Source organism: Camellia sinensis, chromosome 7 (genome assembly GCF_055761805.1).
Source record: "Camellia sinensis isolate YWXY chromosome 7, ASM5576180v1, whole genome shotgun sequence".
NCBI classification, from domain to species: Eukaryota; Viridiplantae; Streptophyta; class Magnoliopsida; order Ericales; family Theaceae; genus Camellia; species Camellia sinensis.
In genome coordinates, this window is record NC_138967.1 from 186,594,958 (window position 1) to 186,621,528 (window position 26,571).

Sequence of the window (26,571 nt, forward strand, 5' to 3'; positions counted from 1 at the left end):
GGCGGTTTCCCCACTCGAGCGGACATGCCAAAATCTGAAAAATCTAGAATTGTTCTTGAGCTTCAATCATGCATTCAAGTTTATATTTCTTGCATTTTACAGCCCATATTTCTCATATACATATATTAACATGACACAAACACCAGATTACAACATTAAGAAGCTAAAATCCCATGAATCAAATACATGCATGCTCCAAATTACACCAAACTCTTTTCCACATAACAAATTCATGCATTCAAACTCATACTCTTATGACTTGTACATGCATGTGAGATATAACTTCCATCTTCAACTTAAATGGTGCAAATGGTGATCACAAGCATGAGCTTTAACCAAAATTCTACATGGATCATACTTTTCATGTTCAACTATACAAATTCATGGCAATTATACACATGCATGCATTCCATGACTTCAAACTCATCAAATACAACACAATTCTTGTTCTTGATCACCATTCAACTTTAAGTTCACAAAATGACAATATTAAACTCATGAATTCATAACCAATTACTCACCTAAAAGCTCAATCTTCCCAATTTATGGTCAAATCTTGAGTTGGTCTTCAAATTACTCAAGTTTCTTGCTCAAATCTTCCATTTCCTTCACCCTCTCTCTATTTAGTCGACCCTCTCTCTCTCTCTAAGGTATAAAATCTGATTTTGAGCTCAAGTAAAGTGAATGAGGGTGTGAATTGCCCTTTTAAATGCTCATTCTCAAACACATTTCTTTAATATTAAATAATTGAGCACCATTTCATTAATTTAATCTATTTAATTTGATCCGAATCAATTTTCAATTAAATTTCACCGTATGCTCTAAAAATTACGCCAATCACAATGGCGTAGTCAATATCGGTTTCCGTGGCCGATGAGGCCTTTAATTTAGGCTTCAAAGCAGAAAGTCAAACAGATTTTCCTACGGTGAGCAGATAGAAATTCAAAACCACATATATTCATGTAAATGGCACTCAAAATCATATCAAACACATAGGCACAATCATAATTAAGATTAATTAGCATAATACGGACCAGGGTTATCACATAATGATCCAATAATTTATCTTCTGTTGCAATAGATAATTTTCTTCCCACATAGCCACGTTTTATGTTGACAATCCCAACTTTTGGAATGTGTGCAATTTTTCAATAATTCTCACCTACTAAGTCTTTGTTCAGGCTCAAAATCAATCCATCAGAAATATTAATCAAATAAATAGATTTAAGGTTGGTTAGATATTCAATGCCATAGGGCAACTCCTCTACCAATTCACATTCATGTATTAATAACACTTCAAGATGAGGCATTGAGCCATCCTCCACTTTCACCCATTTCAATCCTTTTAGGCCAGCAAGTCCTAATCTCACGAGTCTTTGAAATCCACTGCATAATTCTTCTCCTTGAAACCAGAGCTTTGTATAATACTAGGTGGTTGTATGATTTATTTTTCTGTATACAACTTTTCTGATGCAAAGACTTGAAAGATTCCAAAAGATTAGTTGATGTAGGTTTGATATTGTTTGTAAATTTGCTACCACAATATGCATAGTTTTACTGTACAGTTTTACTTTTGAAGATCCTAATTCATAAATCTAGATGATTGAATAAGGTTTGATTTTGATGGAATTGCTATTCTTTTTCAAAGATCAATAAATTTTGGAAGGCATCCTACAAAAATTGTCAAGTTATAGATCTAATCTATGTAGCTATTTGACGAGCCATCAGGATTGATTTTCGTGGTTCTGTAATCCGGTTCCACAGTTGATATTGAGGTGCTTCTCTTTCCACTGGCCATTCTATTACATCATGTTGCTCAGTCAATTGGGTAGAAAGAACTCCTGTTGTGTTAATCACGTCACGTCTCTGAAGTGGAAAATCAACTACACCCTTTGTCATGACCCGAACCCGCCCCTAAAAGTTTGGGTCATAACCGGCTAGTAATTTGTGGGTTACCGAAGGCCTTAAACAAACATACAAAATATTTATGTTAATGGGGCCATAACGGAAGCATATAATGAGAAGGAGTCTATTGAGCTGTACATACAAGCCATGATCAGAAACATACATATTATATCTCACATCACACTTCATGACATATGCCATAACACTTATACACATACATTATATATACATAACCCATAAGAAAAACTTATAACATCATAGACTATACAAAACCTAAGCTTCTCAAGTTTGGCCAAAACACCACTAGAGCCCCGATGTAGGGGTGCAACTTGGGTGGCTTTATAAAAGGCTGACTTCGATGAGGTCTCTAATGTGGAACTCCCTGATGCTCACCTACATACATACAAACAAACGGAGTGAGCTGAAAGCCCAATGAGTAATCTCCATATAAGGGGTTAAATAGATAAGCCGTACGTTTCATTTAATCAATATAAAGATCTTGGCATATTTAAAAATCGTTTCGAAAGCACATAGTGTCAAATACCATTCATTGATCCTTCCATAGTTTACCAAATAACGAAGTTCATACTTTTCTTTTAATCACATTTACAGAACGGCCTCAGGCCCAATATATAACAAAACGGCCTCAGGCCCAACATATAACAAAATGACCTCGGGTCCAATATATCAAAACGGCCTCGGGCCCAATCATATATCAAAACGGCCTTAGGCCCAACATATAACAAAATGACCTCGGGTCCAATATATCAAAACGGCCTCGAGCCCAATCATATATCAAAACGGCCTCGGGTCCAATCATATATCAAAACGGCCTCATGCCCAACATCTAACAAAACGACCTCAGGTCCAATATATCAAAACGACCTCGAGCCCAATCATATATCAAAACGACCTTGGGTCCAATATATCAAAACGACCTCGGGCCCAATCATATATCAAAACGACCTCGGGTCCACATTGCACATGTCATATAACTTTTACGAATTTATTCATTTCGATCAAAACACAACATTGACACAATTTACCATTCATGGCTCAAGTACACGACAAGGAAAATATATGTACAATACTATAAAAATTGCTCACCGTGATTTAGGCTTTAATTAACTTGCTGAATTTCCATACAGGACAATGGTCAAAGATTGACATCATACAGAATGTTTATAACGAATCATCAGCTTATACAAAACGTCTAACGGACCATAGACCAATAACAGTTACTAAGGGTCACAACACATTTTCCCAATTTATCATAATCGTTGCTTAAAAGGAGACTCATTCATTCTTATCCAATCATTCTTTTGGAAACTTGCCATACCATGATTACTCTGAACATTTCAAGCATATTTTATCATTTCGGAAACACTCGTCAAGGCACATAATTTATACAAAGCATAAGTTTCACAATTCTAGAGTATTTCATATGAAAATACTGTTACAAATAAAATTACTCACAGTGCTTGGTTGGATGACACTCCTTAATGACTCAGCCTGTAGGAACATAACCAAGCATAACATTTCAAAACACATTACTTTCAATTCACTCAATCACTTTATTCATTACATATCCGTTCAATCATTCCCCATTCTTTAATCCCTTTCAAGTGTTTAATGCTAAGCTTGTCTACATGTGATTCACGTACAAAGCTTGTGCCACAGATGTATTTTAAACGGCCATAAATGTTCATGACTTAACTTAATGTTTCCTACAACAATGTCATATGTTTTCCATCGAAAATATCATGTTTACATATTTAAGGTTCATGGAAATAGCAAGAAACGAGAGAGAACTAAGTTAGGGTAGAAAATGGCATGAAACAGTTAAAAGAAAATAAACAGCGTTCACTAATTTGAGCATATCTATTTGTGTACTTAGAATTTGGATGTGAGACCACCACCATTGGAAACTAGACTTTCGGGGCTTAAATTTAGGCTAAAACATCGCCTAAAACGGAGTCCAAATAAGGGAGACGTGCCTATTTGAAGTTACCAGGTATAAGTTGAAACAGGGTTGGCCGCACGTGCGCCCAATTGGACCGCTCGTGCGGCCCAAATCCACTCGAGCGGAAAAACCGGCTGCTCGAGCTCCCAAAGAGCAGAATGAAAACCTCTTTTTTTCTTCATGTTCCGCTCATGCGGTGCCCGTGGCCGCTCGTGCGGTATGGGCAAAATCAGACAGTCCGAAAATGGTTCAAAGATGTAAACTTCCCAAACTCATTCCCAGGTCCAAATTCATGCAAAACTAACCCAAAAACATGATATACTATCATGATATAGGTGTAATTTCACTTTAAACATATCAATCTTGCTTCAACATCAAATTCATTGGCTCATCTTTTGCATACAATCATGAATGTCATACACAAGCTTAAAATACATACAAACATGGTAAATCTTCCAACAAATCTTGGTTGTATAAACCATCTAGAGTTTGTTTCATGGATCAACCACAAGAATGAACTCAAATCAAACAAAAATGAAGAGTTTTCATGATTTCATTTCAAAGCCTTGCACAACTAAAAACCCTAGCTCAAAATTCTCAATTCCCTCTTGATTTCAAGCAAATGATGAGATATATCCAAAGATTTCAAGTAGATTAACATACCTTAGTTCAAATTTAGGGTTTGCCCCTTGATTTCCTTCAAATCCCTAGCTTTCTTCTCTTCTTCTCTCTCTAATTCACACTTTGAGCTTTCTTCCCCCCAAATGAAGAACAAAAGGGCTAATTATATATATATATATATAACTCAAAAATCTTAATTTATTCATTACGAAACGTAATTTTTTCAAAATCTCACCAAAGGCTCTAAAAATCATGTTAATTACAGATATGAAATCGGTTTTGGTTTATCGCGCCTCTAATACTTTCAATTTTTAGTTCAAAGTTCTAATTACAATAGATTTTTTCTACATTCAACAGATATAAAACCCAAAATCACATAATTCACATACTTAACTTGCAAATTCATATTAAATGCATAAACACGTGCATAATTAAGCATAGTATGGGTTGGGGTATTACACCCTTAGCCAAGTCATCATTCCTCCAATTCTAACTACTACATATATTGAGTTTGAACTTTGAATCATATGGTCATGAATAAAAAAATTTAACTGATTGCAAATATTATTCTCATTTGTTGAGGTTTATAAAGTTTGAAAATAAGTCTCCAAATGCTTTTTGCAGCCCTAAAAAATTCAAGAAGTGATAATCCTAAGAAATTCATTTTGAGATTTGAAAAACTTGTGCTAATTTAAATTAAAATGATTAGAAACCCAATACTTGAAGTAGTGTTTACGAACTTGTTATTTTTTTCCCCCTATGTACAAAGAACATAAAATATGCTTAGTTTTTATTCTTTTTATTTTTTTTTATTTTTTTTTGTAAAAACTACATTAAATAGCATATTTAGTATACATGTTCTCAAGAACATAAAAAATCAAAGAGTAGTGCTACTTTATTAAATAAGTTAGACTTATTTTTCAAGCCTAATGATGTAACAGTCTATTAAAATATTGATAAACTATAAATACACCTCTTGAGATTTACTTAAAATATATATTGCTCTCTGTGATTCTAAAAATTACATCTCGACTCTTTAAGTTTCTAATTACATAACAAATAACTCATTTTATTATTAAATTAATTAATTATTTGTAATGATGTCATAAATGTATTTCAATTTACAATTCAAATAATTTTATTATTATATAGGAGAATAATTAAAATTTTCATCTTTCTATTAATGATGTTAAATAATTTTTTTTGATAATAGTATTTGTAATTTTCAAAATTACAAGGAACAATCTATATTTTAAATAAACTTTAGAAGGTGTATTTGTAATTACTTTAGAATATTTAAGTGAACTCTCTTTCTAATATTTTCTTTAATCATCAACCATTCATTTCTTTTACATTATACATCACCGGATTTAGAAAGTGAGTTTATAAAATAGATTTGTATATCATTTTTCAAAATGAAGTGGTTTAGGATGATCTAAATAAATGTACTTTTTGACTTTTTATGAAATATGGATTGGGTCTGAAGTGATGTGGTAGAGAGGTGATATGACTTAAATAAGATGATGTGATTTAAATATGATGACTTTTTGATATTTTGACTTTTTTAAAGTATCCTAAACAAGAACTAAGTTACCAAAAGGGGGGAGTGGTCGAAGATGATTGCCAAGCGAAGACAGAAGGGTGAGGGTGGTAAGAAAGAATGAAACTTGTTTTGAAAATAAGTAAACTCATAATTTTCTTATTTCTAGAAATTCTAAGAATTGTAGCCAGATTTTTTTGAAAGTGAAAACAATTAGCAAACATGTTTTTTATTCCGATTTCAAAAAATCTAAAGCTAAAGAAAAATAAATAAAATAAAAATCTCGCCATTCAAAAATTTGTGAAGTTAGCAAACGTGTCGTTTAAAAGTGAAAAGAATTAACAAATGTGTTTTATTTCAATTTCAAAAAATCTAAAGCTAAAGAAAATTTTAAAAAATTTTAAAAAACTCACCAAGCGAACCCTAAGATTTACAATCCCAATTAAAAATTTTGTGAAGTTACCAACTCTCTAGGATCAAAATTAGGAGGTCAAATAATAGGCTTCTAGTCTAATAAAAACAAAAAACAAAAAAAGAAAAGAAAAGAAAAGAAGAAAAAAATAGAGAAAAATTTGATCCCAATATGAATACAACAAATCACGTACCAAGAGCACATGAAAATAAATAAATACATAATAAGCATTCTAAATGTTGTGATTCAGTATGGTTAGAGCTCTCTCCTCCCTCACTATATATAATTTCCTTTCCAATAGCCAAGTTTTGAGTCCCCAATCCAAACTTTTGGAATGTGTGCAATTTTCCAATTATTCCCACGCTCTGAGTCTCTGTTCAGACTCGAAATCAATCCATCAGACATATCACCCAATTCAAGATATTTAAGGTTGGTTAGATGTTCAATGCCAGAGGGAAACTCCTCTACCAATTTGCATTGCCGGATAGATAACTCTTCAAGATGAGGCATCGAGCCAGCCTCCACTTTCACCCATCTCAGTCCTTCTAATCCACGAAGGCATAATCTCATAAGTCTTTGAAATCCACCAGCCTTGAAACACAATTCTTCCCCTTCATGTGTCTGAATAAATTGAAGTTAAACCAAATTGGGCAAACCTTGAAGGGATTTGAACAGATCAACGTCCCTTAACTTACTCCATCGTAACATTACTTTTACCAAGCTGTGCAGTGAAGGTATCCAATGTGGTACCTTATGTAAACTTCCTTCTAGGTAGAGCGTTCGAAGAAGTTGAGGTGGTGAGGAAAGGGAATCTAGATCAATGATCTCGTCTTCTCCTGTTGCACGAACAATCAATGAGCGAAGGTTACTAAGCTTCTCAAGGGACGAGCATAACACCCTCCCATCTTCATTTCTCAGTTTTTGAATGTGTAATTTCTTCAGTTGAGTCAACTTCCCTACCTCTCCTAGCAAAATGGTCCCATTATCATGGTTTGTTTTAATAGAACAAAGTTTCTATAAGGATGAAAAACGTCCTATTTCCGTCGGGGCTTTGAATCCAGATTGGTGATGAAAAGAAATATAAGGCCTTGGGTGGTATTGATACAACAAGATATGGCGAAGTCGTTGGAGCTTCAGGATATCATCAGGCAACTCAGTGACATACGTTTGTTTAAGGTCCAATGTTTCCAGGTTTTGGAACTCTCCAATCGACTTTGGTATTATTTTTACCTTGGTTCCCCTCAAACTTAAATACCCAAGTCGAAGTAGTTTCAAAACTTCATTTGGGAATGTCTCCAACAAGGCACCTCTCAAGTCTAGCACGGTTAGCAGCCGTAGACCATCATTTGACGATGCGAGAATGGACAACGTGGACGGTGAATCTGTTGCATTGAACATAAGCAAAGAACGAAGTCGAGTGAAATGCTTGCTTTGTTGTGTATATTCTCAATGATTGTTGATTGATAAGCGCCGCGCCTTTTCGGGCCACTCTCTGCGTTGTTCGCCAGCTAGTGTCACAATGTTTTGCTCTCCCGACTTCGAAACAATAATTTCACGCCAAAGGTCATGGATGCGATATGTTTTGACCCTTGTATCATTTATTAGCTCTGCCACTTGAACCAAGCTATTGATTAGCTCATTGAGGTAGCCCTCGGCAACTTCTTCTTTCGTCATTCCTGCTTTCGTTTCTACAAATCCTTCTGCCACCCATAATCGAATCAATCTCCAATGGTCAATGAAACAATCCTTTGGAAAAACACTTAGATAGAGAAAGCAGAACTTCAGATAATAAGGTAAATCAATGTAACTAAGGGACAATATTTTGTTCATGCTTAGGAGTTTGTCATTTCCTTGTAGTTCTGCACCAAGGCTGCGGTAGATCTTATCTCACTCATCCACACTGCTCTTATCCTTTGTTGATAAAAGACCACTAATTGCCACAATTGCAAGCAGCAATCCCTCGCATCTATTCAAGATGGCTTTTGAAAGTCCTTCCAAATGTGAAGGGCAGGAATTCTCCGTAATTATTTTTCTGCAAAACAATGTCCAGGACTTTTTGAGAGTCAAGGGCTGAAGATTATAGACATTGCCATGATATTCTGTACTAGCGGAAGAAGCTAAATCTGTATTTTTGGTTGTGAGCACCACTCGACTGGCACAATTGCCACTAGAAAACACATGTCTGAAAGATTGCCACGCATGAATATCCGATACATCATCGAAAACAAGCACATACCTCTTTTGTTGCAAGAAAGCATTAATTATCCCTTTTAAGTTGTTGGTATCCATGTTGTCCATCCTTTGTGGGACTGGTTGCTTGATTTCGTTAAAAAGTTGTTTGATGATGTCTTTTAGGAGCACCTCAATCTTGAAGGATTCAAAAACAATGATCCAAACATGGATCTGGAAATGATTCTTCACAACTGCATCATCAAAGACCTTTTTAACCAGTGTTGTTTTGCCCAATCTGCCCATTCCTGATACGGAAAACACCTTGAGTCTGGGGTCTTCATGCACTAACCACCTAATTAGTTGTGATTTGGGCTTGTTGATGCCCACAAGCTCAGATTCATCAAGTAGCAGGGCATCGCCACGATAATCATGGCATGCTATGTTAAGACCAGTGGACCTTGAGCTTAAGCCTTGCTCTAATGTACCATATCTATCATGGTACCTCTGATGTCCCTTCGAAATATTGATGACTCTGGACTTCATTCTTTGAACTTCAGAAGCAATTTGGTGACGAGCTTTTAAAGTCTTAATAAACCATGAAACCTTACGAAGAAAACCATGAAATCCAGGGCCATGACGATGTCCAAGGCAAAGCATGTACAACTCGAGAACATCTCCAATGTCATACGCAGCTTCTCGAACTTGCTTGACCCATACTTTGAGTTCGGGGTTTGTACAAGCACAAAATTATTCTTCTCGTATGATCCTGTTGATCAAGTTTGCGCTCCTCCAAACGTCCTTACTTTTCTTCCTGAAAACACAAACGTGAGCTAACCGGCGGATGTGTGCCGGAAACCTCTCTGATGCCTAAGTCAGCAACTAGACAATAGACAATAAGCTCTGTGTATTTGAGAATCAAAGTTGTGATACCTGTACATAGGTTCTATTGTGAGTTTTTATAGTTTTTGCCTGGCACAATCCTAGTAGGACTCTTATTCCTCAATATAGAGTCCTCCTAGGAACCACACTCCTGACAGATAATGCTTATCCTTCAACACCCTCCTCACTGCTTTAACCAAGTGAAATGGTTTTACCTCGGTAGTATGACAAAGCAACCGGGCTAACATATGCTGACGTGGCAAGTTTCACTGAACTCTCCTTAGCTCGGTTCTACCTTGCTTTACCTAGCTCGATATCAACTTGTTTGCATAACGCAACCCCTCGTACCCCAATGCAGAATACTCGAACCAAGCTAACTTCAGTCATTCATAACCGAGCTAACAGAGCCCAATGGCAAAGCCCATTCTACTCAACCCATAGCTCGGCTCGCTTTTTCCTAGTTCCAGCTCGGCCCAGACTTGCGCTTTTTACCCTATCAATTGCCTTTAATTCCATCTGTGTAGCATGTTTGGGATTACTTGTTACCAGTTGAGCTAAAAGTTCAGACCTTCAACCGAGTTAAATTGTTACCGGGCTACCGCCCTGTCCGGTCAAAAAAGGTCTTTTCAGTCACGCTGTACATCTGAATCGCTTTCTATTCCTATATACACGTGGTTGGCCCCTATTGGTTGCATACAGCTGCCAACGCCGTCTTCGTACCTCGCGAATTTTGAACAGTTCCGCCCAAATCTAGGTTTTATAAAAAAACCCTATTTTTTTTCAAATCAAAACATTTCACTGTTCATCTTCTTTCTCTTGCCTTCTAAGCCTCCATTTCTCAATCATAACACCTACAATAACTTGTGCTCCTGTCTGGCATCTTCACCATTTGGAACTTCATCCTCTTCTTTTAGACTGCAAGTGACTCAATCCCTCACTTTTTCCGTTTATTTCGTGAATATGTATAATATAGATGTATCTACACATATATTTTCCAAAACACACTCTGTAGTTTTGCTCAAACGGGTAGGAACCACGAGAACTCAAAAACTAGACCCCCAAACCATAACCACCTTGGTTGAATCTTCAATGAATTTGGAATGCGATCCTTCCGATCGTGAATAGCACCATGACCGAACTAGGAGCCAGTTTGTGATAGGTGCACACTCGACCGAACCAGCACACCTTACCCAACAACCGAGCTAAAATCCTGAATGCTTGTTAACCGGGCTAAAAACTCATGTAATGACCGAGCTAAGCGTTACAAACCGTTTTAGCTGTTCTAGAGTTTTTTATTTTTCCTTCTTTTTAAGCCCGGTTTAGTTATCTAGGCATAACACTTTTCATCTTTACTTTGCAGACTTTGACTAGGTTGGCCAGGCACACCTTTGCACGCCCAACCGAGATAATCAACGTCATCTCAACACTGAACTAGGACTCCGGGCTAAGTTATACACAATTTAAGTTATAAATGGGTAACTACCGGTTCCTAGTAAACTCACCAGGGGCCATTGCCGAATTCCGCAAGGACTACAACATCCCTAATGACGTCCACCTTTCACTAACCGAGCTCGATACAACCCCATGGGGAAAACCGGGCTTCGTTCCCTTCACCGTCATATCCATTGTAGAGGCCGAACTCCGATTCCCTGTTCAGCCACTATTATGCGAATTCCTTAGGCAAACTAGAATATGCCCAACCCAACTTAGCACCAATTCTTACAAAATAATAAATGGCATCGCCGAGCTAAATCGCCGGCTTGGCCTCAACCTCGGTTTAGCCGAGCTATTTCACCAATATTCACTTGGCTAGAATGAAGATGGTTGGGTATACTATTTAAGAATAAGAAGTCGTCGAGAGAAAATAATCAAAAACACACCGGACAAAGATGTAAATGACGATGACTTTTTTTGGGTCTTGGGCAACTTCGAAGACCAGGAAGCCCAGATACCGGGCTACCATATTAATTAGAATAAAGGAACAGTCGGTATGAATACCTCGGTTTAGTTTGTCCAATTTCTGCTCTTGCTGTTTACAATTTTTACACCGCACTAACCGTTGTCTTTCTCCTTATGCAGATTTGAACCAGTTAAAGTCACAATATCAGTACCCCAATTTAGACGCACTCCGCGCCGCGCTTCAGTACCGCGATTGAGGTTGGGCCGAGCTACTCAATTTTGAACCAACATACAGATATAGCAGAAGGAGGAAGACCAGGGTAACTGACTTCCTTCTAGAGTATTCACTAGAACTAGATCCAACTCTTCCCCAAATCAACCTTATTCCCCTAACCTCAGAACTAGAGTATTCACCAGAACTAGATCCAACTCTCCCCCAAATCAACCTTATTCCCCTAACCGCAGAACAAGAGATGGCAAAGCGCCGAGCTATGCAAGCCTTAATCACCGAGACAACATCAATTCCAGACAGCGGGGTCCAAACCGAGACAACTCCAGCTGGTCAAACAATTGATGCAGTGGTGGCCCTCCCAACAGCCCAGGCCTCATCATCTCAACCCAATAAACGTGTTCGCACCTCCTCGACCGAGCCACGCCTTGTTGATGAAGATGACACCCTACCTCCTCAAACCACGCCACCGAGCCCAAAACCCGAGCGTTTTCACTGGGCTAACTCTTTAGAGCGGGCCCCAAAACTAACATACAGGAACCGAGCCATAAAAAACACAAACTCAGTGGTAGCAGACAAAGACCATACGCTTGCTTTTAACCTGGCTAGAAGCGTATGCTTGCGCTTTGACATGGAGCATCATGACCATTTGACCGAGCTGAAGGCCATCCGGTCGGCGACGAAGTCAATGGTGTTGGTAAGTGCTCCTTTTAACCATCTTTCATTTTGCATCATCTGTTTGCTTGGCTTTTATTCATAATTGCTATCTCTCCTTTTGTAGGCCATGCAGAAGAACCACGTTGCTCACAAGCGTGTGTTGGAACTGCACAAGACAACAAGGCTAGCCGTGGCTGAGGCCAATAGCAAGACGGCCGAGCTAAACGAAGCCAAACAGAAAATGGCCAAACTTGAATCAGAAGTCGCCCGACTTACTGGGCTGGTTAACTCGGCTGAAGCAGATAAGCAGAAGGCTTTGGCCGAGTGGAAAGACAAATATCTGCGAGAGCTGGCCAAGCTCGGGAAAAAGAAAGATGCAGAGATCGCCGAGCTGAAGAAGAGCGCGAACGATGCTGAAAACCGCGGCTACAAGGAAGGGGAGGCCACCTACATCCTGCAATGGGAAGCTGCCAAGGACATATTCTTCAAATGCACATGGAAGGCAGCCGTGTCAAAGCTCGGTTACGGCCAAGAGACCAAGGTTTTTCAGAATTCTCCTCCTCACCTCATTCCGAACTATATGGGGGACTACGCCAATACTATTTAGCAAAAATTTCTTCAAGTACGGGAGGAAGATGAGGCATCCCCAGAGCCCTACAACACCCCGACTGCTACTAATGATCCTGGTCTACAAATCGCTCAGTCAGCTCGGGTGGAGCCCTGGTGCCCAGTACGGATGGAGATGTGACCAACCTTCCTGCTAAGACCGGGCTACGGAGTGATGAAACTCGAGTTGACCTGGACGCAAACCTGGATGATCTTTTTGCCTGATTTTTGTATTCTTCTTCTTTTGATATCAATTTCTGAAAGCATTTTGTAACCGGGCTGGAGCCCCTCACTGTAATGCAGTTTCTGATCTTGAATGAAATCCACTTCTTTTTGTTCGATTTATTTCCGTACCTGTGTTTATTTTTTCAACTCTGGTTCACACGAAGTTTTAACATTTTTTGGCCGAGATACTTATCTCGGTCTTGGAACCTTGTAATCTGTTTGGTCATACTTGCCAAGTTTTTTTAGCCTAGATCCTTATCTTGGCTAGAGAGAACTCAAAGTTGGTTATTCCAGCCAACCTCTCTTTAGCCTAGATCCTTATCTCGGCTAAGGAGAACTCAAAGTTGGTTTTTCTAGCCAACCTATCTTTAGCCTAGATTCTTATCTCGGCTGAAGAGTACTCAAATTTGGTTCTTCCAGAGCGTTCTGACCGAGCTAGCTCTTCAGAGTGGACCCCAAAACTAACATACAGGAACCGAGCCATAAAAAAGACAGACTCAGTGGTAGCAGACAAAGGCCATACGCTCGCTTTTAACCTGGTTAGGAGCGTGTGCTTGCCCTCTGACATGGAGCATCATGACCATTTGACCGAGCTGAAGGCCATCCGGTCGGCGACGAAGTTAATGGTGCTAGTAAGTGCTCCTTTTAACCATCTTTCATTTTACATCATCTGTTTGCTCGGCTTTTATTCATAATTGCTATCTCTCCTTTTGTAGGCCACGCAGAAGAACCACGCTGCTTACAAGCGTGTGTTGGAATTGCGCAAGACAACAAGGCTGGCCGTGGTTGAGGCCAACAGCAAGACGACTGAGCTAAACGAAGCCAAACAAAAAAAGGCCAAGCTTGAATCAGAAGTCACCCGACTTACGGGGATGGTTAACTAGGTTGAAGTAGATAAGCAGAAGGCTTTGGCTGAGCGGAAAGACAAATATCCGCGAGAGCTGGCCAAGCTTGGGAAAAAGAAAGATGCAGAGATCACCGAGCTGAAAAAGAGCTCAGACGATGCTGAAGATCGCGGCTACAAGGAAGGGGAGGCCACCTACATCCTGCAATGGGAAGCTACCAAGGACATATTCTTGAAATGCGGATGGAAGACAGCCGTGTCAAAGCTCGGTTACGGCCAAGAGACCGAGGTTTTTCAGAATCCTCCTCCCCACTTCATTCCGAGCTATATGGCGGACTACGCTAATACTATTCAGCAAAAATTTCTTCAAGTAGGGGAGAAAGATGAGGCATCCCCAGAGCCCCACAACACCCTGGCTGCTGCCAATGATCCTAGTCTACAAATCGCTTAGTCAGCTCGGGTGGAGCCCCCGGTGCCCAGTATGGATGGACATGTGACCGACCTTCCTGCTAAGACTGGGCTACGGAGTGATGAAACTCAAGTTGACCTGGACGCAGACCTGGATGATCTTTTTGCCTGATTTTTGTATTTTTCTTCTTTTGATATCAATTTCTGAAAGCATTTTGTAACCGGGCTGGAGCCCCTCACTATAATGCAGTTTCTGATCTTGAATGAAATCCACTTCTTTTTGTTCGGTTTATTTCCATACTTGTGTTTATTTTTTCAACTCTGGTTCACACGAAGTTTTAACATTTTCTGGCCGAGATACTTATCTCGGTCTTGGAATCTTGTAATCTGTTTGGTCATACTTGCCAAGTTTCTTCAGCCTCGATCCTTATCTTGGCTGGAGAGAACTCAAAGTTGGTTATTCCAGCTAACCTCTCTTTAGCCTAGATCCTAATCTCAGCTGAGGAGAACTCAAAGTTGGTTTTTCCAGCCAACCTCTCTTCAGCCTAGATCCTTATCTCGGCTGAAGAGTACTCAAAGTTGGCTCTTCCAGCCAACCTCTCTTCAGCCTAGATCCTTGTCTCGGCTAAAGAGTACTCAAAGTTTGTTATTCTTGCCAACCACTCTTCAGCCTATATTCTAATCTCGGCTGAAGTGTACTCAAAGTTGGTTATTCCTGCCAACCTCTCTTCAGCCTAGATCCTTATCTCGGCTGAAGAGTACTCAAAGTTGGTTATTCCAGCCAACCTCTCTTCAGCCTAGATCCTTATCCTGGCTGAGGAGTACTCAAAGTTGGTTATTCCTGCCAACCTCTCTTCTATTGCCCCTAGCTAATACTGTCTAAGAACAACTTTACAATGGAAAGAGAAACTACATGTTTTACAGTGGGAAGATTTATGCTGAAAGAGAAACTACTTGTTTTATTAGAGAAAGAAAAATTACAAGTATTTAAAGGAAAGCTAAAAATAAAATAGTTTGAGATTGACAGTGTTCCATGGCCTGGGTACAGCCTTGTTGTCTCCATCTTCCAAGTGATATGCCTCTTTTCCTGCTAAACCAACCACTTTGTACGGTCCTTCCCAATTAGGCTCTAACTTGCCATCTCCGGGTACCAGAGTGTTTCCCATTACTTTGCGCAGCACCCAACCTCTAATCTTGAATTGCCTCGGATGTACCGTTTTGTTATATTTTTTAGATAACTCTTACTGGTATGAGGCAATGTGAACCAGTGCTCTTTCTCTTCTCTCTTCTACTAGGTCAAGTTCCAAGGTTATGGCTTCTCCATTTAAGTCTGGGCCAAAATTTTCAGTTCTAATGGTGGGGAGGCCTACTTCCAGTGGGATTACTGCCTCCATGCCATAGGCCAATGAAAAAGGTGTTTCACCAGTTGACAACCAAGATGTGGTGCGGTAAGCCTGTAGAACATGAGGAAGCTCCTCAACCCACTTGCCTTTTGCTCTTTCCAACCTTTTCTTCAAACCATCCAAGACAACTTTGTTTGATGCTTCTGCCTGGCCATTTGCTTAAGGGTATGCTAGTGTAGAGTTGTAGAATTCTATCTTGTATTCCTCGCAGAAGGCCCTGAAGATCTTGCCGTCGAACTGAGTGCCATTATCGGATATCAGAGCCTTTGGTATGCCGAATCGAGTTATGATATTCTGCCAGACGAACTTCTTAACAGCTTTCTCCTTTATTGATGCGAGTGCTTCAGCCTCTACCCACTTCGTGAAGTAATTCGTTGCTGCGAGAAAGAACTTTCTGTTGCCGGGTGCTATTGGAAGTGGTCCTACTATGTCCAAGCCCCACATCGCAAAGGGCCATGGGCTAGTTAATGGTAGAAGCTCTCTGGCTGGTTGATGTATTTAGTGTGTGAACTTCTGACATTTCTTGCACTTCTTGACACACTTCTCTGAATCTGCTTGCATTTAAGGCCACTAATATCCTTGTGGAATTGCTCTGTAGGCCAATGATCTTCCCCCTTGGTGGCTTCCACATACGCCTTCGTGTATCTCGAACAAGAATGCCTCGACCTTGCTAGGATGGACACATTTCAAGTAAGGTCCTGTGAAGGATTTTTTGTATAACGCCAATGATGGAGAGAGCCAAAATCGTTGCGACTTTAATCTGATTTTGTTGGCCTCTTTCTTCTCTTTAGGTAAGATGCCGTCTTTTAAGAATACAATAATGAGATCCATCCATGAAGGGCCTAGTTCGGCACAACATACCTCTGTTACTTCGGGTTCTTCAATACTTGGTCTGGGCAAGAAGTCAATCAGTAATGGATGTGGGATAGATGTGTCTGCCATGGAGGCAAAACCTGCCAGTTCGTCTGCTCTGCTGTTTTCGTCTCGACCGATCTGCTCTATTCGCACTACTTCGAACTACTTCGAACTTCATGATCTCCTTTCTAACTAACTCTTTGTATTAGCCATCCTCTCATCTTTTGCCTCGTAGTCGCCTGAAATCTGGTTTACTACCAGCTGGGAGTCACTGTAAACCATTAGCTCGGTGGCCTCCATGAAGAGTGCTAATTTTAGGCCTGATATAAGTGCTTTTTATTCTGCTTCATTGTTTGATGCTGGGAAGCCAAGGTTGACTGCTTGTTCCACTATCAGGCCATCTGGTAAGATGAGGACTATACCAAGTCCTGCACCGTGCCTATTGGATGCTCCATCCACGAAGAGCTTCCACATCTCTCCAACGAATAGCTTTCAGCAAGTGAAGGGTTCAGATGATGTCTTGGGGTCATGAGTGTTGCTGATGTTTTCTTCCAAGTCCATGCCTACTGGTGGGGTTTGCTCTTCACTATTTGACTGTACCAAGTTTTTACTTGTTGATGAGTCTTTGCCGGGTATAGCACGGTTTGCCTCTTCCTCCCTTTCTTCAATCTGGTATGACTTGGGATATGGCTGGGCGCCTTGTTTGGGGGGCCGCGTAATTCCTGCGGCACTTTCCATCCCCTTTTCGGTTGTATCAGTTAAGTCAACTGGGCAGATGTGATGGCTTCCTGGTGTGAACTCAGCCACAAAGTCTACCAGAGCTTGGGCTTTCATTGCGGTTCTGGGTTGAAACTTGATGTCGAACTGTCCCAACTCCACCGCCCATTTCAAGATTCGTCCAGAAAAGTCCACCTTCTCAAACAAAGCTTTTAAGGGAAAGCTGTCAGGACGATTATAGTGTGGGCGTAGAAGTAATATGATAACTTCCTTGAGGCCATCATCAAAGCTAAGGCCAACTTTTCCAATGGTAGGTACCTGGTTTCTGCCCCCAGCAAGGTCTTGCTGACATAAAAGATAGGCAAGTGTTGGATTCCTTCCGCTCTGACCAACACTGCGCTGACTGCATGCTGTGAAACTGCTAAGTACAAAAAGAGTTCTTCTCCATGTACTGGGGTTACTAGTAATGGAGGAGAAGTCATGTAGTCTTTCTGGCTCTCTAGGGCGCGATCGCATTCTTCATCCCACTCAAATTTGGCCTTCAATGCTTGGAAGAATGGTCGACATCTGTCTGATGACCGACTTATGAACCGGTTGAGTGCGGCAGCTAGGCCAGTGAGATGCTGCACCTCTTTTACTATGTTGGGCCTCTCTAGATCATGGATTGCTTTGATCTGAGAGGGGTCTGCTGCTATACCTCGGTTGGTCACCAGGAAGCCTAAGAATTTGCCTAATCCTACGCCGAACGCACACTTAGATGCATTTAGACACAACTTGTTCTTCTTTAGTATTTGGAACATTTCGTCTAGGTCCATAAGATGGTCTTTCTCATCCTTGCTTTTGACCACTATGTCATCTATGTAAGCCTCCATTGTTTTGCCTAACAATGGTTTAAACATTTTGGTAACCATCCGTTGGAATGTGGCCCCTGCTTTTTTTAGGCCAAAGGACATGACCTTGTAACAATACAATCCTCTGGGCGTTGTCACAGATGTGACCTCCTGGTCTGGCTCATACATAGTGATCTGATGGTAACCTCTATACGCATCAAGGAAGCTAAGTCGCTTATGCCCTGCCATCTAGTCTACTAGTTGGTCTATCCTGGGCAAGGGAAAGCTATCCTTTGGGCATGCCTTGTTGACTGTTTTGTAGTTCACGCAAACACGTCATTTTCCATTCTTTTTTGGCACTACTACAGTATTGGATATCCACCTGGGATAGTGCACTTCTCTGATGACTCCTGCCTCCAGCAAGTTTCCCACTTCCTCTGCCACTATCTCCGCGTGGTGGAGTGCTGATCTGCGAGTGTGCTGTATAATTGGTCTGGCGCTTGGGTGGACATTAAGTTAGTGGCAGATGAAGTTAGGGTCTATGCCAGGCATGTCATATGGCGTCTAGGCGAACACTTCGATATTGGAGATTAAGAATTCCATTAACTCAGTTCTCTCAGTACTGGACAAAGACGAGCCTAGCAAAAAGAACCTTCTGGGTTCTTTTCATCTACCCTTACCTCAACCAAGTACTCCACTGCCTTCTGTTCTGATGCCTTGCCAACATCCGCAAATAGTTCATTGCTCTTTGGCTCTTCTACCATCTGTATAGATCCTTTTGCAACCCGGCTGCCGTTTACTGTGACGAAGCACTGTTTTGACATGATTTGGTCTCCCAAGACCTCTTCAATTACTCCGGCTTCGTTGGGGAACCGCAGTGCTTGATGGTAGGTTGATGCTACCGATCATATGGCGTGCAGCCTTTGTAATGCCCTCAAAAATAATACATAAAACCCATCACTTTTGACATGCATTGATATAAAATAAACCAACCATTTCTATTCATCAGAGTAAATTTTACAACGGTATTACATGTTAATAACAAAAGCAAATGCCCTATGGGCTTACAACTTTCCAAGTCAACACTTGGTTACACAAAAGAAGAGTACTAACTCTATACAAAATAAGCCCTTGGCTTGATATACATGTAATACAAACAAAATAATCAAAAAGAGTCTTCAAATGAGATAAGATGAATAGAATATATAATTATCGAATCGACCTAATTTTTTTTGTGAATGATATACAATTAAGGCCCTACAAAATAAATAATTCAGATCATAAAAACGAGACTCGCACTGCATCCCATAGGCCCCTCAAGCTCCAATTTGAATTTAAGAGAAGCCTAACCCTTCTCAAAACATTAAAAAAATAATAATAAATAAAAAAAAAATGAAACAAGGAAACAAGTTTGGATAGTTACCAAAAAGGGGGAGTGGTTGGAGGTGGTCACCGGAGCGGAGAGGTGGCTAGATGACAAAAGGGTGTTGGAGGCAAGAACGAAAGAAACTTATTTTGAAAGTAAGTAAAGACTCATTTTTATTGTTTCCTCAAATTTAGAAAATTATAACCATTTTTTTAAAAAAGTGAAAACAATTACCAAACGTGTTTTTTATTTTAATTTTCAAAATTTCTTGAAGCTAAAACAAAAAATTAAAATAATAAAGCAAAAAAATCTCACAAAACGAACCCTAAGATTTAGAATCCCAATTCAAAAATTTGTGAAGTTACCAACTCTCTAGGATTAAAAGTAGGAGGTCAAATAAAAGGCTCCCGATCTACTTAAAAAAAAAAAGTGGAAGAGAGAGAAGGAAAAAGAAAAGAATAGAGAAAAATTTGATCCCAATATGAATACAACAAATCAAGTACCAAGAGCACATGAAAATAAATAAATACACAATAAGCATTGTAATTGTGGTGATGATCCAATATGGTTAGAGCTCTCTCCTCTCTCTCTCTCTCTCTCTCTCTCTCTATAGACAATTTCCTTTCCATTGACCACATATTGCATTTCCAATCCAAACATTTGGGATGTATGCAATTTTCCAATAATTCCCACCTTCTAAGTCTCTGTTCAGTCTTGAAATCAATTTATCAGACATATCATCCAATTCAAGCAATTTAAGGTTGGTTAGATGTTCAATGCCATAGGGTAAGTCCTCTACCAATTCACAATTCTAGATATATAACTCTTCAAGATGAGGCATTGAACCAATCTCCACTCTCACCCATCTCAATCCTTTTAATCTAGTGAGGAATAATCTCACAAGCCTTCGAAATCCACCAGCCTTGAAACACAATCCTTCCCCTTCATATGTCTGTAAAAATTCAACCTCAACCAAATTAGGCAAACCTTCAAGGGATTTCAGTGGATCATCCCTTAACTTACTCCATGCTAAACTTACTCTTACCAGGCTATGCAGTGAAGGTATCCAACGCGGTAACTTATGTAAACTTCCTTCTAGGAAGAGAGTTCGAAGAAGCTGAGGTGGTGAAGAAAGAGAATCTAGATCAATGATCTCGTCTTCCTCTGTTGCACGAACAATCAATGAATGAAGGTTACTCAGCTTCTCAAGGGACGAGCATAATCCCTTCCCATCTTCACTTCTCAGCTTTTGAATGTGTAACCTCCTCACTTGAGTCAACTTCCCTATCTCTGCCAGGAAAATGCCACCATTATTCCCATGGTTTGTTTTAATACAACAAAGTTTCTGTAAGGATGACAGAGTTCCTATTTCCACTGGGGCTTTGAACCCAGATTGGCGATGAAAAGAAATATAGGGACTTGGTTGGTATCGATACAACAAGATATGGCGAAGTCGTTGGAGCTTCAAGATATCATCAGGCAACTCAGTGACATACATACCTTTAAGGTCTAGCGTTTCCAAGTTCTGGAGCTTTCCAATCAACTTCGGAATTATTTTTACATTGGTTTCTCTCAAACTTAAATACCTAAGTTGAAGTAGTTTGGAAACGTCATTTGGGAATGTTTCCAACAAGGAACCTCTCAAGTCCAACACCGTTAGCAGCAATAAAGCATTACTTGACGATGCAAGCATGGGGAACTTGGACATTGTATCTGTTGTACTGAACATCAGTAAAGAACGAAGTCGAGTGAAACACTTGCTTTCTTGTATATTTTCCAAATGATTGTGGATTGATAAGCACTGCACTTTTTTAGGCCACACTCTGCTTCGTTCACCAACTATTGTCACAACGTTTTGCTCTCCTGACTTTGAAACAATAATTCCACACCAAACGTCATGGATGCGATACATTTTGACCCTTCTATCTCGTCTCCTCTTTGCGACTTGAATTAAGCTTCTATTGATTAGCTCATTGAGGTAGCCCTCGGCAACTTCTTCTATCGTCATTCCTTGTTTCATTTCTATAAATCCTTCTGCCACCCATAACCGAATCAATCTCTCATGGTCAATCAAACAATCCTCTGGGAAAACACTTAGATATAGAAACCAAAACTTTAGATGGCCAGGTAAATCAATGTAACTGAGTGACAATATTTTTTTCATGCTTTGAAATTTGTCATTTCTTTATAGTTCTGCACCAAGGCTGTGGTAGATCTTATCCCACTCATTCACACTGCTCTTATCCTTCGTTGATAAAAGACCACTAATTGCCACAATTGCAAGCGGCAATCCCTCACATCTATTCAATATGGCTTTTGAAAGTCTTTCCAAGTGTGAAGGGCAAGAATTCTTCATAAATGTTTTCCTGCAAAACAATGTCCAGGATTCTTCGGGAGGCAAGGGCTAAAGATTATAGACAACGCCATAATATTTTGTACTACCGATAGAAGCTAAATCTGCATTTCTGGTTGTCAACACTACGCGACTCCCACAATTGCCAATGGGAAACACATATCTGAAAGATTGCCAGGCATGAATATCCCATACATCATCGAAAACCGCGAAATCTAGCGCCATGACCATGTCCAAGGCGAAGCATGTACAACTCGAGAACGTCTCCAATGTCGTACGCAGCTTCTCGGACTTGATTGACCCATGCTTTGAGTTCGGGGTTGTTCTCTTCCATAGCATCGGCAACTCTGAGGAAAGCAGTCATGCGATCAAATTCATCTCTGATGTATTCTATCTCATCTCGAACTCCGGTCAACAAATTGGCCTCTTGTTGGAGGAAGGGTGCGAAGTTGGCTAGTAGATGCAACACTGCACTCTCAACCATTTTTTTTTTTTTTTCTTTAAATTTGTTTTGTTGCAAAGGAGTAGCCTTGGTTGGGTTTGAAGGGAGGAGGAAAATGGGAAAATAATAATAGGTGGTCTGAACTCTGAACTGAGTTTATGATTAAAGGTAAACAGTAAGTTTGAAAATTGGGGATTTGTAATTTTCAATCGGATACTGATGCTAGTACGCGTTACGCGATGGTTAATAGGCGGATTGGGAGTTGTTTTGGAAAAGTTAATTTTTTAATTTTTATTAATTTTTTTTATAAAAAAAATGTGTAAAAAATTATAAAAAATGAGTGTTTAGTTTGGTTTTGAGAGATAAATTTAAAAAAAAAAAAATTGAGGAAAGAGTTTAGAATTTTTTTTGATTTGTTTGGTTGTATATTTTGAAAATAATTTTGGAGTATGGGAGTTTGAGATGATTTGATATTTTGTTGTAGTTGAGTAGATGTGTTTGAGAGAAAAATTGATCGATTGATGTGTAAGAGAGAGAAAGTGATTTTGAAATTTTTTTTTTCTTCAAAATCACTAAACTAAACAAAATTTAAAAAAGAAAAATTTAAAATTTATTTCTCAAAAACAAATTAAATAAGGCAGATATGATTCAAAATAGATTAAAAAAAAAGTAAAAGATGATTTTTAAGTATCTTTTTAGAGTCTGAATGATGAGAAAAGTTGTACATAATTTGAAATCTCCTTTCTCTTCCACATGGACGTGTTTCGTGACTCACATGGACCCATCTTGCTTAAGGAAAAGACTAAATTTGATTTGTGGGGGTTTGTTTATACTTGTTTAAATGGGATAAATTTTACTTAGTTAGATACATATGTGGAGTGAGACTAGGTTTTATTTTGATCACTCCTAATGGGGTAGAGCGGAGGCGGGTATCGCTTTTATCGATTCAAATTCGACCTGATATAATTAATAATATATAAATAAATAATAGGAATATTTATTGAAAAGTCCTATTTTAGAAACTTCTGTATTATTTGGTCTCACGTTTTAAATGTGTTAGGTCCCTTTATTGTCAAATCCGGGTACAAAACTTTGTGTTGAAAAAGTTGGAATTTTTTCTATGTTTTGTCTTTCCCGCTCGAGCGGGACCATTGGCGCTCGAGCGGAGATCGCGGACTCAGGTTGCCTATTTATACATGTTTAGGTTGATTTTAGGTTTTATGTTTCCTAAAACTTATTCAAGAGTCCTAGGGTTTTGTTTGAAGTTTTCTTCTGAGGTTTTTGTGAGTTTTCCTTGATGTTTTGAGAAGAGTTCTTCACTCATGATCTAAGATACATACATCAAGGAGTTTGTTACTTTAAATTCAAGAGAGAGTTCTCTTCGGTAGATTTCGAAGATTCAAGCGTAGAGTTTCAAAAGGCGTTTGATTCTGTACGTAGTCGTTAATTCGACAAGTGAAGTTGTGGATTCAACTTTAGGATTGATCAGTTCTGAGACGAAGGCGTGGTGAAAGAGTTACAGAAGATTCGAAGACAAATTGATTGAGTTGGGTAATTTGTGTATTATCTTTGTAATCTTTCTTTCTTCAGTAGTGGATTGATTAGTGGCGTTTCGCCCGTGATTTTTGATTACAATTAAAGGTTCTTCAATTGTGGTTTTTTCCACGTAAAAATCGTTTGTGTCGATTTATTGTTTATTCAGAAAAACAACAATCTAAATCACTTTCGTAAGTGCTTGATGATTTAGATTGCGTGTTTTGAATTATTGGGATTTGGAATATTTTAATCTTGATCTAATCACGCATCACTTAGGATTTTCAATTGGTATCAGAGCAGGTCACTCTTTGTTTTTATCTAAAATATAGGAGTGTGATTTTGTGTGACTAGTGATATGGATTCTATTCGTGAAGGTAACTCGACCCATAGACCTCCTTTACTCGATGGTACAAACTATTCTTACTGGAAAGCTCGTATGAGAGCGTTTTTAAAATCCATCGATGAGAAAGTCTGGCACTACGTGATCTATGGGTGGAGTGAACCTACTATCACCATTGATGGTGTTGATATTCCTAAACCCCTTGATAAATGGGACACAACTGATTACCAAAACTCGAGTTGGAACAGTAAGGCTCTCAATTCCCTATTTTGCTCTGTCACACCTGAAGAGTTTCATTGTATCTGAACGTGTAAGGTAGCAAAAGAGGCTTGGGACATTCTTGAAATGATTCACGAAGGTACTACTTCTGTCAAAAGGTCAAAACTTCAACGTCTCACCTCCGCCTTTGAAACCCTTTTTATGCGTGATGATGAGATGTTTGATGATTTCTATGCAAAACTTAGTGATATCGTGAATTCCTGTTTCACACTCGGGAAAAAAATCCCGGAAGCTAAAGTTGTTGGAAAAATTTTGAGGTCTTTACCCGAGAGATTCCAATCAAAAGTGACAGCCATTGAGGAGGCTCAGAATGTTGATACCCTCAAGCTTGATCAGTTGGTGGGAAACTTGCAGACTTATGAAGCCCACAAGATTTCAAAGAAAAAACAAAAAGATAGTGTGGCTTTCACTAGTGCTCATGAGACTGCAAAAACTCCGGAAACTGAATTTGATTTAGAGTCTGAGATGACGGCTATGTTTACTAACAATTTAAAAAAAATTTGAAGAAAAAGAAGCCTAATTTCAGAGACCCTATTTCAAAAGACAAGAGTAATGAAAAACCCAAAACTTTTCCACTAAAACTTGCTCCAAAAACTGAAAAGAAGATTGTAAAGAGGCAAGGGGTCAAGTGCTATGAATGTCAAGGGTATGGTCATATTGCCCTTGAATGCCCTTCGAAAAAGAAACGAAAGAAAGTCTACACTGTGACCTGGGATGATAAAAGCGGGTCCGAGCAAGAACCTGAAGAACCTGAATCCGGTGAAGACGGGGATAGTGCTTTCATGGCATTTTGGTCCACTTTCACTCAACCTCTTCCAAAGCCAGCAGAATTAGCTCGTGGTCAGAACCTGCATCATGCTCCCACCTTTGATGGGAGTAACTACCTGTATTGGAAGATCAGAATGAGGGCGTTTCTGAGAGCTTTTGACCCAGAAGACTAGCAAGCCATTGAAGAAGATACAGAAAGTGCTGATAATCCGAGCAATCAAAGAGCCCTGATCACTATTCGTGGAGCAATTTCTGCTGAAGAACAGCAACGAGTTGTTCATTGCACAAAGGCTAAAGAGGCATGGAAAATTTTGAGCCAATTCCATGAAAGAGAAAATTCACCTTTACCACCATCCAGCAACTTTTCTGTCTTAGTTGCTAGATTGGATGAGGTCAAGGAGAATGAAGAGCAAAAAGAGGATGATGAAACATCTAAAGACAATGATGAGATCAATGGCGATGAACTACAACAAGCTTATGAAAAGCTGTATGAGGAATCTCTGAATGTCCAAAATCAATGATAAACTCTCTTTCAAGCTCAAAATATGTGAGAGTGAGAATGTCAGGCTGAAAGGAGAACTTGTAGCAGCAAAGCAGAATATCATCAAGATCTCGAGTGACAGGCAAGACTTATGTGGAAAACTTGTATCCTGTGAAACTGAAAGGAATGAACTTCTGAAGGTGTATTCCACATATGAAGAAAAGCTTGAAAGTCTTGAGATGTCACAACCTACATTGGAAGAGATAGTCTGTCAAAAAGATGAAGAGCTCCGTGTTGCTAGAGCCACTATTGCCATGTGGAACAAAGGTTCCAAATCTTTAGAAGACATCGTCAGGTCTCAACAAATGGGTTGTGACAAAAGCGGGCTAGGCTATGGTGCGACAGCTCACAAGGGACAGGCCTCTACTTCATATGACATGAAGACTCAAGCAAAGGGAAAGTTGAAGGTAGACCAGGCTGATCTCTCTCTTCATCTACCTAAAGTTGGTACGATCAACAAAAATGAGGTAAAACCTGTTTTTATTTGTAATCACTGTGGTAGGTATGGCCACATTCATCCTTATTGCTATGAATTGTTTGGTAAGGTGTCTCAAAAGGGTAGAAATTCGAATACTTTTTGGGTTAGGAGACAACCTTACATGTCTAGGCAGAATACCAAGATCCATGAGGGTGTTCATAACGCTAAGACATTTACCAATACTAAAAAGATTTGGGTGAGAAAAGAAGATTTGACTTGTCTAGTTGTTCACACTGCTCTAAAAGCACGTGACTCACACATGTGGTATCTTGATAATGGGTGCTCTCGTCATATGTCCGGTAA

The 26,571-nt window shown here is 39.4% G+C and overlaps 2 protein-coding genes across 2 annotated transcripts; both read right to left on the reverse strand.

The window, feature by feature from the left end:
- Positions 1-6,717: 6,717 nt before the first annotated feature.
- On the reverse strand, positions 6,718-9,270 carry LOC114294001 (disease resistance protein RPM1-like). Its single transcript, XM_028238107.2, has 3 exons — positions 8,343-9,270; positions 7,192-7,406; positions 6,718-7,062 (listed from the first exon to the last, which is right to left on the reverse strand). The coding sequence occupies exons 1-3, from the start codon at positions 9,268-9,270 to the stop codon at positions 6,718-6,720; spliced, it is 1,488 nt and encodes a 495-aa protein (XP_028093908.2).
- Positions 9,271-20,342: 11,072 nt separating this feature from the next.
- Positions 20,343-21,539, reverse strand: LOC114268569 (disease resistance protein RPM1-like). The gene has a single exon (XM_082881483.1). It carries the CDS (start codon positions 21,537-21,539, stop codon positions 20,343-20,345), a length of 1,197 nt encoding a protein of 398 aa, XP_082737609.1.
- Positions 21,540-26,571: the final 5,032 nt, after the last annotated feature.

What these genes read in the sequence shown, in the direction of transcription:
- LOC114294001 (XM_028238107.2), bottom strand. Translation starts at nt 9,270, where the DNA reads ATGCTTTGCCTTGGACATCGTCATGGCCCTGGATTTCATGGTTTTCTT. An exon ending in ATCAACAAAGGATAAGAGCA is followed by an intron (nt 7,407 to 8,342) that starts GTGTGGATGAGT and finishes CCATTTTGCTAG; the next exon opens with GAGAGGTAGGGAAGTTGACT. An exon ending in TAGAAGGAAGTTTACATAAG is followed by an intron (nt 7,063 to 7,191) that starts GTACCACATTGG and finishes CAATTTATTCAG; the next exon opens with ACACATGAAGGGGAAGAATT.
- LOC114268569 (XM_082881483.1), bottom strand. Translation starts at nt 21,539, where the DNA reads ATGACGATAGAAGAAGTTGCCGAGGGCTACCTCAATGAGCTAATCAAT.